A 10,791-nucleotide genomic window follows, 5' to 3' on the forward strand; every position below is an offset into this window, starting at 1 on the left:
TCATCGGGTCACATTTCTAAAACAGAAGATATTTCTATAGAACTATTTTTTTTCTATTTTGCACAACAAATATTTATTTTAATTTATTTTATAATTTATTTAAGAATATATTTATGAGTGAATGTGAAGATATTTATTGAAGTCTTGTATCATAAGTTTTTATAAAATAAAATTCTTTTCAGCGCCCATTCGATTGTTACCGATTCCATTCTTTTTCTTCTTCCTTGTATATTTTCTTAAAGGGTTTGAACATTTTAAGCTACTAATTCATATTTTTTGCATAATGAAAAGTTCTAAATTTTGCAATATACTTTCTGTATCAATTCATTGTGGTTTTCTAGATCTCTGCTTGCTGTCATTCTATAGGAAGCTTCATTCTTTACTTCCTGTGGATAAACACCAGTCCCTGGTCAGGTGGACGGATCGTAATATATCCCTGGTCATGTGATGTCAAACGGGTGCACAGCTCGTTATATCACATAGCTTTAAATGCTCTCTGTGACACCAATGAAACGTGCACCTGTGTGACATCACATGACCAGGGATATTACAAGCCATGCACCTGTGTGACATCACATGACCAAGGATATAACGAGCCGTGCACCTGTGTGACATCATATGATCAGGGATATAACAATTATAGGGGGCTGTATATAGTTAATGCTGTGGGATTGTATATAGGTAATGTTGAAGGGGCTGTACATAGTGATTACTGGGAGCTGTATATTGTGATTTCTGGGGACTGTACATAGTTATTGCTGGGGGGCTGTATACATGTATTGCTGGGAGCAATGTCTGCCTTTCATTTGTTCATTTTAATAGAAATTTACTTTTGTCAGTTTCAAGTTATCTCTGTGACCATTTTCTTGTATGTGCTGGATGGGAGGACATGTATTGGGTATGGCGGCTCCTCCTATCTCTGACCAAATAATTGTGACTCCACTATCTACATAATATACAACTCGCCATGTCTCCAGGACGTCGTGTCGCTCCACCTCATCCCATTACTGGCGGAAGGCGCTGGGTGTTGGGCTCATTGGAAGCTTTACAGAAGATCCACAAATCTAGAGAATGATCTCCAACAATGAAGAAGTTCTGAAGAGAATGGAGCCTCCTCCTGTCCTTGACCCACTACCTAGATCATATAATTCTCCACAATGGGGCAGATTTACTTACCCGGTCCATTCGCGATCCAGCGGCGCGTTCTCTGCGGTGGATTTGGGTCTTCTGGTGATTCACTAAGGCAGCTCCTCCGACGTCCACCAGGTGTCGCTGAATGCACTGGAGTTCACCAAGCCGGGCCGAGTGAAGGTAAGCCCGTGTCCAGCGACACTTTTTTTTTAAAAAATGCGGTGGTTTTTCCGAATTCGTCGGGTTTTCGTTCTGCCACGCCCCCCGATTTCTGGCGCGTGCATGCCGGCGCTGATGCGCCACAATCCGATCGTGTTCGCCAAAAACCCGGGGCAATACAGGGAAAATCGGCGCAAATCGGAAATATTCGGGTAACACGTCGGGGAAAACGCAAATCGGGCCCTTAGTTCATGACCCCCAATGTCTCCAGGACGTCGTGTCGCTCCCCCTCATCCCATTACTGGGGGAAGACGCTCGGTGTTGGGATCATTGGAAGTAGCGTTATAAGCTTCAAAGAAGATTCAAAATTCTCTAGATAAGGATCTGCCCAGCAAAGTCTATAATAGTAGAATACCTCAACCGAATGAAAGTCCTTTAAGAATTATACAATATATAGGAATATTTTTAATACTTTTATTAAGGTTTCTTTCATAATTTTCTTGTTATCTCCATTGATAAGGCAGTTTTCTGGAAGCCGTTATCAGTCCAAGGGATATGACCCTTATGTCACCTATATAGACTTGAATGAACACTGTGTCACATTACATCCATCTATAACCATCTATGGTGCTGGGGACTCATGACACAGGACTACAGCTTTTATCTGACGTCATGATTATAATAGAACATCATGTTCTTCAATACTCTTCACTCCGTACTAACACCAAAGGTGCAGCCACCTGTCACAGACCTTGGGGCTGAAGATCTGGCACCTACTTTAAAGATAAAATCGACTGCATTCGCCAGGAAATAATTTCTCAGTCCACTAACTCCATAAATCCCCTTCCCTCCGGTACCGCACCCTGTTCACTCTCATCCTTTGAGCCAGTCACAGAGGAAGAAGTGTCCCGGCTCCTCTCCTCTGCTCGCCCCACTACCTGCATCAGTGACCCCATCCCCTCACATCTGGTACAGTCTCTCTCCCCAGCGGTCACTTCTCCTCACTAACATCTTCATCCTCTCTCTCTTCTCTGGCGTTGTCCCCTCTTCTTTCAAGCATGCTGTTATTACCCCATTACTAAAGAAGCCTTCCCTGGACCCATCCAGTGCTACTAACTACCGACCAGTCTCTAACCTCCCTTTCATCTCCAAACTCCTGGAACGCTTGGTCTATTCTCGACTAACCCGCTATCTCTCAGCTAACTCCCTCCTTGACCCCCTACAATCTGGTTTCCGCTCTATGTATTCCACTGAATCTGCTCTTTCTAAAGTCTCCAATGATCTCCTCACTGCTAAATCCAAAGGTGACTATTCTCTCCTCATCCTTCTGGATCTATCGGCAGCGTTCGATACTGTGGACCACAAGCTCCTCCTCAGGATGCTTTGCTCCATTGGCCTAAAGGACACCGCACTCTCCTGGTTTTCTTCCTATCTCTCTGACCGCACTTTCAGTGTCTCCTTTTCTGGATCTTTCTCTTCTCATCTTCCTCTCAGTGTTCCTCAGGGCTCAGTCCTAGGTCCTCTTCTCTTCTCTCTCTATTCAGCCCCCATTGGACAAACCATCAGCAGATTTGGTTTTCATTATCATCTTTATGCTGATGATCCCCAGCTATATACTTCTGCACGTGACATCACCCCTGCCTTACTCCAGAACCCTAGTGACTGTCTCTCTGCTGTCTCTAACATCATGTCCTCTCTCTTTCTGAAACTTAATCTTTCTAAGACGGAACTTCTTGTCTTTCCACCATCCACTAACAGAGCCTATCCTAACCTCTCCATCTCGGTCTGTGGGGTCACCATAACCCCAAAGCAGCAGGCCCGCTGTCTTGGGGTTGTGCTTGACTCTGACCTCTACTTTTGAGCCACACATTCAATCTCTTGCGCGCTCTTGCCGGATGCATCTCAGAAACATCTCTAGAATCCGACCGTTTCTCACATTTGAAACCTGTAAAATGCTAACTGTTGCTCTGATTCACTCTCGCCTAGACTACTGTAACTCTCTACTAACCGGTCTTCCACTCACCAAACTCTCTCCTCTCCAATCGATTCTTAATGCAGCAGCCAGGCTCGTCTTTCAGAGTAAACGCTACACAGATGCCTCCAGTCCATGCCAGTCACTGCACTGGCTGCCAGTCTCCTTTCGAATACAGTTTAAAATAATAACCCTCATCCACAAACCTCTGCATAATGCTGCACCCCCCTACCTCTCCTCTCTTATCTCAGTCTATCGCCCAACTTGTGCTCTTAGATCCACCAGTGACATTAGATTAACCTCTACCCTAGTGCGGACCTCCCACTCGCATCTCCAAGACTTCTCTAGAGCTGCACCAATTCTATGGAATGCTCTGCCCCGGACTATCAGACTAATACCTAACCTCCAAAGTTTCAAACGTGCTCTTAAAACCCATTTCTTTAGGCAAGCCTATAACACTCATTAACTGCATGAAGGTTTAACTCTTCTACTAACCCGTCCTGTGTCGTCCTCCCATCTGTTATCCAGCAACCAACAGGCACCAGACTTCTCTGCAGTCCCATTCACCCTGGACCTGGTATATAAGATGACGGCTGAGTGGTTCAAGCGACAACAATTCCATTTATTATATTTTGTTCTATTCCCTAAGAAGAATGGCTTGACCATTATATATTCTTTTACCTCTTGTTACCCCATCATCTTCATAAACCGTAAGCTCTGGAGAGCAGGGACCTCACTCCTGTTGTTCCATACGAATGTTTGTGCTCTGTCATGTTTTATTATATTTGTACTTGTCCCCTACGATTTGTAAAGCGCTACGGAATATGATGGCGTTATATAAATAAAGATTATTATTATTATTATTATAACATGAGTCCCATAGAGGAGGCAGTGGCTCCTAGCTTCATCGAAGACTGTATAAGGACTATATTTCATAGATTTACCATGGACATCTCAAACCAAAGCTTTACAAAACTATCCCAATTTTAATTCCCAACCATATTGTTCCAAACCCAATGAGATTATGGGTTCTATTCCCCCAATTAATGGGTCAGGAGGTTCACTTTACATCCTGTCTTTAAATGTCTTTAGGAATCCGGGAAAATCGAAGCTTAACCCTTGGCTATATGTTGGACCTGGTGCGCTAGGTCAATAGACAAGTCATTATGAGCTCCGGAGGCCAAAAAATAGTTTTTAATGACCATAGATTTGCACATTAATCACAAAACACTTTACTCTACACTGAGCATCTAGTAATAAGTCCCAATACATTGTAAGAGACACTGATGGAAGGATTTCTGATCTTCAGTGACTCGGCAGATGGAGACAATCACAAAATGGATCAAAATAAAAGCAAAGGGAGAACATCCGGAGGACAATTCATGGGCCGGAGGAATTGGAAATGAGCAACAATAATAGTCACCACCACAGAGGATCAGCATCAACGATGGACAATTTATTGGAAAATCTTTAACCCCTAGGCGCACCAGGACGTTATAGTACGTCCCCGGGGCTAGATGCTTAGCGCACGGGGACGTTCTATAACGTCCTGCTTCTGGCACCGGCTCACGAACGGAGCCGGTACCAGAAGCAGCGGCTGTCAGCTGTCTAGTACAGCCTGCGCTAACACCCGCGATCGGAGCCGGCTCCGATCGCGGGTGTTAACCCCTTACACGCCACGGTCAAACATGACCGTGGCGTGTAAGGGTGTTTGCGCTGTGGATCGGATCCCCCGTGCCGCTTACCGGGGGATCCGATCCGCTTCTGGGCAGCTCCGAGGACTGGCATGTGCCCCGGAGCTGCCCGGTCTCCATGGCAGCCAGACCCCTTCCGGGTCTGGCTGTAAACTGTCTGACCATGCGCAAGCTTGCTCAGACAGTTTACACTGCTCTACAATAAAATAGTATTGTAGAGCAGTGTATTGAACTTAAACCAGTGATCAGAGCATCACTGGTTTAAGTTCAAGTATATATAAGTAAAAATATGCAAAAACACTTAACACTACACATTATAATAAATAAAAAATAAATACATAAAAATATAAGCCCCTAAAATGTCACTTTCCCATAAAAACACTTAATAAAGTATAAAAAACACAAAAACACAAAAAACCCCGCATATTTGGTATTGCCGCATCCGTAACAATCTGTATAATAAAACAGAATCGTTACTGGACCCGCACGGTACACGCCGTAGAAAAAAAAACGCAAAAACGTTCCGAAAAAAGATAATTTTTAATTAATACCCTATAAAAAAATGCTCTAAAAAGTAATTTAAAAAATGTTATGCACTCCAAAATAAGCCCACTAAAAAGAACAACTCTTCTCGCAAAAAACGAGATTTGTCAGCCGAAAAATAAAAAAGTTATGCATATGAAAAGATGGTGATGCTAAAATGAACAAGATTTTCTCCAAATTGGTTTTTATTCAGTACAATTGAATAAAATACACAAAACCCCACATATTTGGTATCCCTGCGTCCGTAACAATCTGCATAATAAAACAGAATCGTTATTAGATCCGCAAAGTTAACCCCGTAAAAAACAAAACAAAAAAAAGCTCCAGAAAAAAGATCATTTTCAATTAATACCCTATAAAAATGCTCTAAAAAGGGATTTAAAAAATGTTATGCACTCTAAATTAAGACCACTAAAAAGAACAATCCTTCTCGCAAAAAATAAGCCCTTAAACAGATTTGTGAGGCGAAAAATAAAAAAGTTATGCATATGAAAGACGGTGATGCTAAAAGTAACAACATTTTTGCCAAATTACTTTTTATGCACTAAAAATGGGAAAAAAATAAAAAATCTATATAAATGAGGTCTTTTTGTAATCGTGGTGACCCATAGAATAAAAATAATATACTATTTTTATGGTATGGTAAACAGCCAAAAAAAAAACCCCATAAAAACCTTCCTGAAAAGTGATGATTTTCATTTCCTCCACCAACAAAGAGTTAATAAAATCTCACCAATTAGCCTATAGATTCCCCCAAATTACGTACCAGAAAAGTGCATCTCATGTGGCAAAAGAAATAAGCCCCTATAGGTCCACATTAAAAAAAGAAAAAAATTATAGCCTGTACAATGTGACATAGAAAATCTGATCTGGATGGCGCCTCCTTCCCTTCTATGCCCGGCCGTGCGCCCATACAGCAGGTTACCACCACATATGGGGTATCCGTGTACTCGGGAGAGATTGGGTAACAAACTTTGTGGAGCCTTTTTTCATTTAATCCATTGTAAATGTTTAATTTTCCACCCAAAATGAGTGTATTGGGAAAAAATATTACAATTTGCAGACTGCACCTCCATTTTGTTTTAACCCCTATAAAACACGTAAAGCGTTAACAAACTTCTTAAAAGTGGTTTTTCATACGTTGAGGTGTGTAGTTTCCACAATGGGGTATTTTACGAGTCTCACTATTATTTAGGCCTCTCAGTGTCAATTAGAAGTTGAGCAGGTCCATCTAAATACAGGTTTTGGTGATTTTACAAAAAATGTGAAAAATGATACCTAAATTCTGAGCCTCATAACATTCTAGTAAAATATGTGGAATCTTAAAAAACCATGCCAACATAAAGCAGACATTTGGGAAATGTAAGTTATGAATTTATTTGGGAGCTATGACTATCTGCATCAAAAGTAGAGAATTTAGAACGTTGAAAATAAAGAATTTTTCCAAATTTTTGCCAAATTTAGTTTTTTTTCATAACTAAACACAAAAGATTTCATCCAAATTTTTAAACTAATTTGAAGTACAATGTGTCACGAGAAAACATTCTCAAAATCCCCTGGATATCTCATAGCGTTCCAAAACTATAACCACTTATAGTGACACAGGTCAGATTTGAAGAATGGGGCCGCGTCCTTAAGGCCAAAATAGGCTGTGTCCCCTAGGGGTTAAAACTTTTGTAAATTCAAAAATCCAACAGGAGCAAAAAACTAAACAAAACATAATAAATAAATACAAATGATCAAATAAATTATTAAATAAATTATATAAAATATAAATAAATACAATAGATGATCAAAATGTCTGTAGTGAAGGGAAATTTCCAAAGGGATCCAGTTGGTTCTCCTGTGGAGACGGATGCTGTAGATCCATGGACACTGAGGTTCCTCTTTCTGGTTTTGGATTTCCCCTTTTCCTTGACGATTGTTTGTAGTTACTTCCCATGAACCCAACACCCAACATCTTCCACCAGTAACGGGACGAGGCTGAGTATCACAGCGTCCTGGAGACATTGTGGAGATGCCTACAACACAGGATGTAACGTGATTAGAAACAACCATCTGCAAGGAAAAAACTAACAAAAATCAGTATGAAGCCTCTGGACTGCAGAAGAGCATCATTTGTTGAGCCTCATGTCCAAATTAAAGAGATATCTACAAGTGGCATTTAAGGAGAAACCCAAAGGAGGAGGCAAATTGGAGAAATCTGGAGCTGAATGTAAGGAGCCAGTCATGTTATCCTACCAGATCCATAAAATGCTGGAGATGGTGGAGCCACGGCTTTAGCTGCTCAGATGGAGTCTCACTGATTCCTGGTGACTCTTTCTGTTTGATGGAAGAAGATGATGGAAAAGTGACGGATAAATATCTACATAAATATAATGCAGTCAAAGAGTTGACAAGACAAAAGTGGAGGAACATAGAAACCTACACAGATCATGAGAACATCCCGTAACTGAAGGAAGATCATGAGGGATTTTGATCCAGAGTCTGAAACATCAGACATGGAGATATTCTCCAGAACATCAACTGTGACTGACACTCGCTCCAGGGTAAGGATCAGACGGTCACTGGGCTGTGGAAGGGAACAATGGAGAAGGTTTGGGTGCACATGATTAATATCTGGGGGTGGTTTAGTTTTCTGGTTGGTGTGAAGGTCGTCAGTAAGAGAGAACAGTAAGTAATTACCTCTAGATCACATCCCGATGGCTTGTGTCTCACCATTCTCCTGTAGCATTTGATGGCATTGGGGGACATGTTCTTCTCCTGTGGAGAGGGTAGAGCTTAATTATATGTATATTATAGACATTTTATGTGATCAGAACAAATTTCTTCATTCAAAGTGGTTCCCGACATGATGCCACCTGCATATCCCTGACCCAAACTCCTCTGAATAGAAGACGATTGTCCTCCTTACATGGTCATTCTGCAGCTGTCTGATCACGGTGATGTCCTCGGTAGATAGTGACTTATATCTGGACATCGGGCAGCGTCTCCTGTGTGGATGTCCGCTCACTGCCACCAGCACAATACTGAGGACCACCAGTCTCATGTCCATGGCTGGAGGATCGCTGCCGATCTGGAGACTTTCTTCTCTTCCTATGAACCTGTGGAGAAGATAATAACACATATTCCATGGTGATTGTCCATAAATCCATCATGTAAATGTCCACAGCTCTGATATCCTGGAGAAGATGCTCACCTGCTCAGGTGTCTTGTGTCTCTCTTCTTGTCTCAGTAATGTCTTAAGTCTTTCCATTTTTTGCCTTTTATACTTTGGTCTCCAGTAGAAAAATTCCTCCATTTTCTGGATGTGGAGAATCTTCTCCCTACGATCAGAATATAAATGACAAGAGATAAGTGACAGCGGCCAAGGGGATGTAACTTACCGCAGCTTTCAGTTTCCTTACTATACAGGTGAAAAGAAGATGTCAGGTAACTGGGAGGAGCCTCGTACAGGTGAGAAGGTGACAGCAGGTAACTTGGAGGAGACTCCACCTCTACTACAGGTAACAGGAGGAATCCCGGCTATATACAGAGATCCTACAGGCCACAGTACAATACAGATACACCCACAGTCTGTGGTCTTTGAGGACCCTCCTGTTATTCAGTGACTGCCTCCATATTGTTACATGTAATATACAATCTGTAGCAGGAGTTCCTCCTGTCACCTGTAGCACTAGAGGAGTCTCCTCCCAGTTACCTGGAGGCTGCTTCTTACCTGTACAGTAAGGAAACTGAAAGCCGTGAAAAGTTCCCACGGCTTCTGTCACTTGTATTCTTATCGTAGGGAGAAGATTCTCCACATCCTGAAAATGGAGGAATTTTTCTGCTGGACCCTGAAATATAAAAGGAGAAACATGGAAAGACTTGAGACATTGCTGAGACAAGCAGAGAGACACAAGACACCTGAGCAGGTGAGCATCTTCTCCAGGATATCAGAGCTGTGGACATTTACATGATGGATTTATGGACAATCACCATGGAATATGTGTTATTATCTTCTCCACAGGTTCATAGGAAGAGAAGAAAGTCTCCAGATCGGCAGCGATCCTCCAGCCATGGACATGAGACTGGTGGTCCTCAGTATTGTGCTGGTGGCAGTGAGCGGACATCCACACAGGAGACGCTGCCCGATGTCCAGATATAAGTCACTATCTACCGAGGACATCACCGTGATCAGACAACTGCAGAATGACCATGTAAGGAGGACAATCGTCTTTTATTTGGAAAGTGTCTGATCCATCGTTATGCGGGTGGTGTCAGGAGTCAGGAACTACCCCAAATCTTTCTATTATGGTTTATATTATACTGTGGATTTCAGAATGGTCAAATCTTAAAGAAGTCAACTTTCTACTATCAGTCACTGATCTGATACATGATCAGAACTTTAATGATCTTTGGTTCCTATCATGTTCTACAGGAACTTATGGTGAATGCTGAGGTTTCCAGTATTTATTCTGTGTATTATGTGATGTTACGCTTCATCCAATCCTTCTCTAACGTCTACAGGCACAGAACATGTCCTCCAGTGCAATGAGATGCTACAGAAGGATGATAAGACACAAGCCGTCTGTATGTGACCTAAAGGTGAGGACATGTCTGTCATCTATCGCTGACCGCTTCTTCTACAAAATAATCCACTAAAGTTTATCCCACGCCAATAATTTAGTCTTCTCTACATCTTCCCTTCTACAGTCCAGTGACCGTCTGATAATGATCTCCAAGAGAGTTACAATAACCACAGAAGTTCTGGCAAATCTGTCCACATCCTCTGTGCCCGACCCTGTATCACAGTCTCTCATGATCTTCCTCAAAATCAAAGATGATCTTCTGATCTGTGTAAGTCCTTTGGGTCCTCATGTTCATTGTCATAAGGGTTGAGCTGGATTGGGAAATATTCAACTTGAATTCAACTTCAATTTCTTATTTTTAGAGGGGATCACCAGGACAGGACAGTGACACATCTTCTGAGCAGCTGAAGCCATGGCTCCACCATCTACAGCACTTTGTGGAAGAGGTAAGTGTCCTACAATGTCCTACACAGAGGAGTAGAAGTGTCGTCAATGGAGGTCCCAATTATTTAAGGGTCTAAACAACATAAAAAAAGACAAAAGGCAAGAAACAAAACCAACAGTGGTAGAGAGAGGAGAGACACCATGACAAAGGGATCTTATAATAAAAACCTTAAACCTTTTCTTGTAGGCATCTCCACAATGTCTCCAGGACGCTGTGATCCTCAGCCTCGTCCCGTTACTGGTGGAAGACGTTGGATGTTGGGCTCATGGGAAGTAA

The 10,791-nt window shown here is 42.1% G+C and overlaps 2 protein-coding genes across 2 annotated transcripts; one reads left to right on the top strand and one right to left on the bottom strand.

The window, feature by feature from the left end:
* Positions 1-7,407: 7,407 nt before the first annotated feature.
* On the bottom strand, positions 7,408-8,597 carry LOC140077139 (interferon lambda-3-like). The gene is made up of 5 exons (XM_072124043.1): positions 8,414-8,597; positions 8,185-8,262; positions 7,928-8,071; positions 7,741-7,821; positions 7,408-7,520 (listed from the first exon to the last, which is right to left on the bottom strand). The coding sequence occupies exons 1-5, from the start codon at positions 8,552-8,554 to the stop codon at positions 7,431-7,433; spliced, it is 534 nt and encodes a 177-aa protein (XP_071980144.1). The 5' UTR covers positions 8,555-8,597; the 3' UTR covers positions 7,408-7,430.
* Positions 8,598-9,514: 917 nt separating this feature from the next.
* Positions 9,515-10,791, top strand: LOC140077533 (interferon lambda-2-like). Its single transcript, XM_072124786.1, has 5 exons — positions 9,515-9,698; positions 10,009-10,086; positions 10,195-10,338; positions 10,433-10,516; positions 10,702-10,791. The coding sequence occupies exons 1-5, from the start codon at positions 9,558-9,560 to the stop codon at positions 10,789-10,791; spliced, it is 537 nt and encodes a 178-aa protein (XP_071980887.1). The 5' UTR covers positions 9,515-9,557.

Source organism: Engystomops pustulosus, chromosome 9, assembly GCF_040894005.1.
Source record: "Engystomops pustulosus chromosome 9, aEngPut4.maternal, whole genome shotgun sequence".
In the NCBI taxonomy this organism is placed as follows: Eukaryota; Metazoa; Chordata; class Amphibia; order Anura; family Leptodactylidae; genus Engystomops; species Engystomops pustulosus.

What these genes read in the sequence shown, in the direction of transcription:
- LOC140077139 (XM_072124043.1), bottom strand. Translation starts at nt 8,554, where the DNA reads ATGGACATGAGACTGGTGGTCCTCAGTATTGTGCTGGTGGCAGTGAGC. An exon ending in GACAGCTGCAGAATGACCAT is followed by an intron (nt 8,263 to 8,413) that starts GTAAGGAGGACA and finishes CCCTCTCCACAG; the next exon opens with GAGAAGAACATGTCCCCCAA. An exon ending in TCCAGCATTTTATGGATCTG is followed by an intron (nt 7,521 to 7,740) that starts GTAGGATAACAT and finishes CCTGTGTTGTAG; the next exon opens with GCATCTCCACAATGTCTCCA.
- LOC140077533 (XM_072124786.1), top strand. Translation starts at nt 9,558, where the DNA reads ATGGACATGAGACTGGTGGTCCTCAGTATTGTGCTGGTGGCAGTGAGC. An exon ending in CGTCTGTATGTGACCTAAAG is followed by an intron (nt 10,087 to 10,194) that starts GTGAGGACATGT and finishes TCCCTTCTACAG; the next exon opens with TCCAGTGACCGTCTGATAAT. An exon ending in AAGATGATCTTCTGATCTGT is followed by an intron (nt 10,339 to 10,432) that starts GTAAGTCCTTTG and finishes TCTTATTTTTAG; the next exon opens with AGGGGATCACCAGGACAGGA.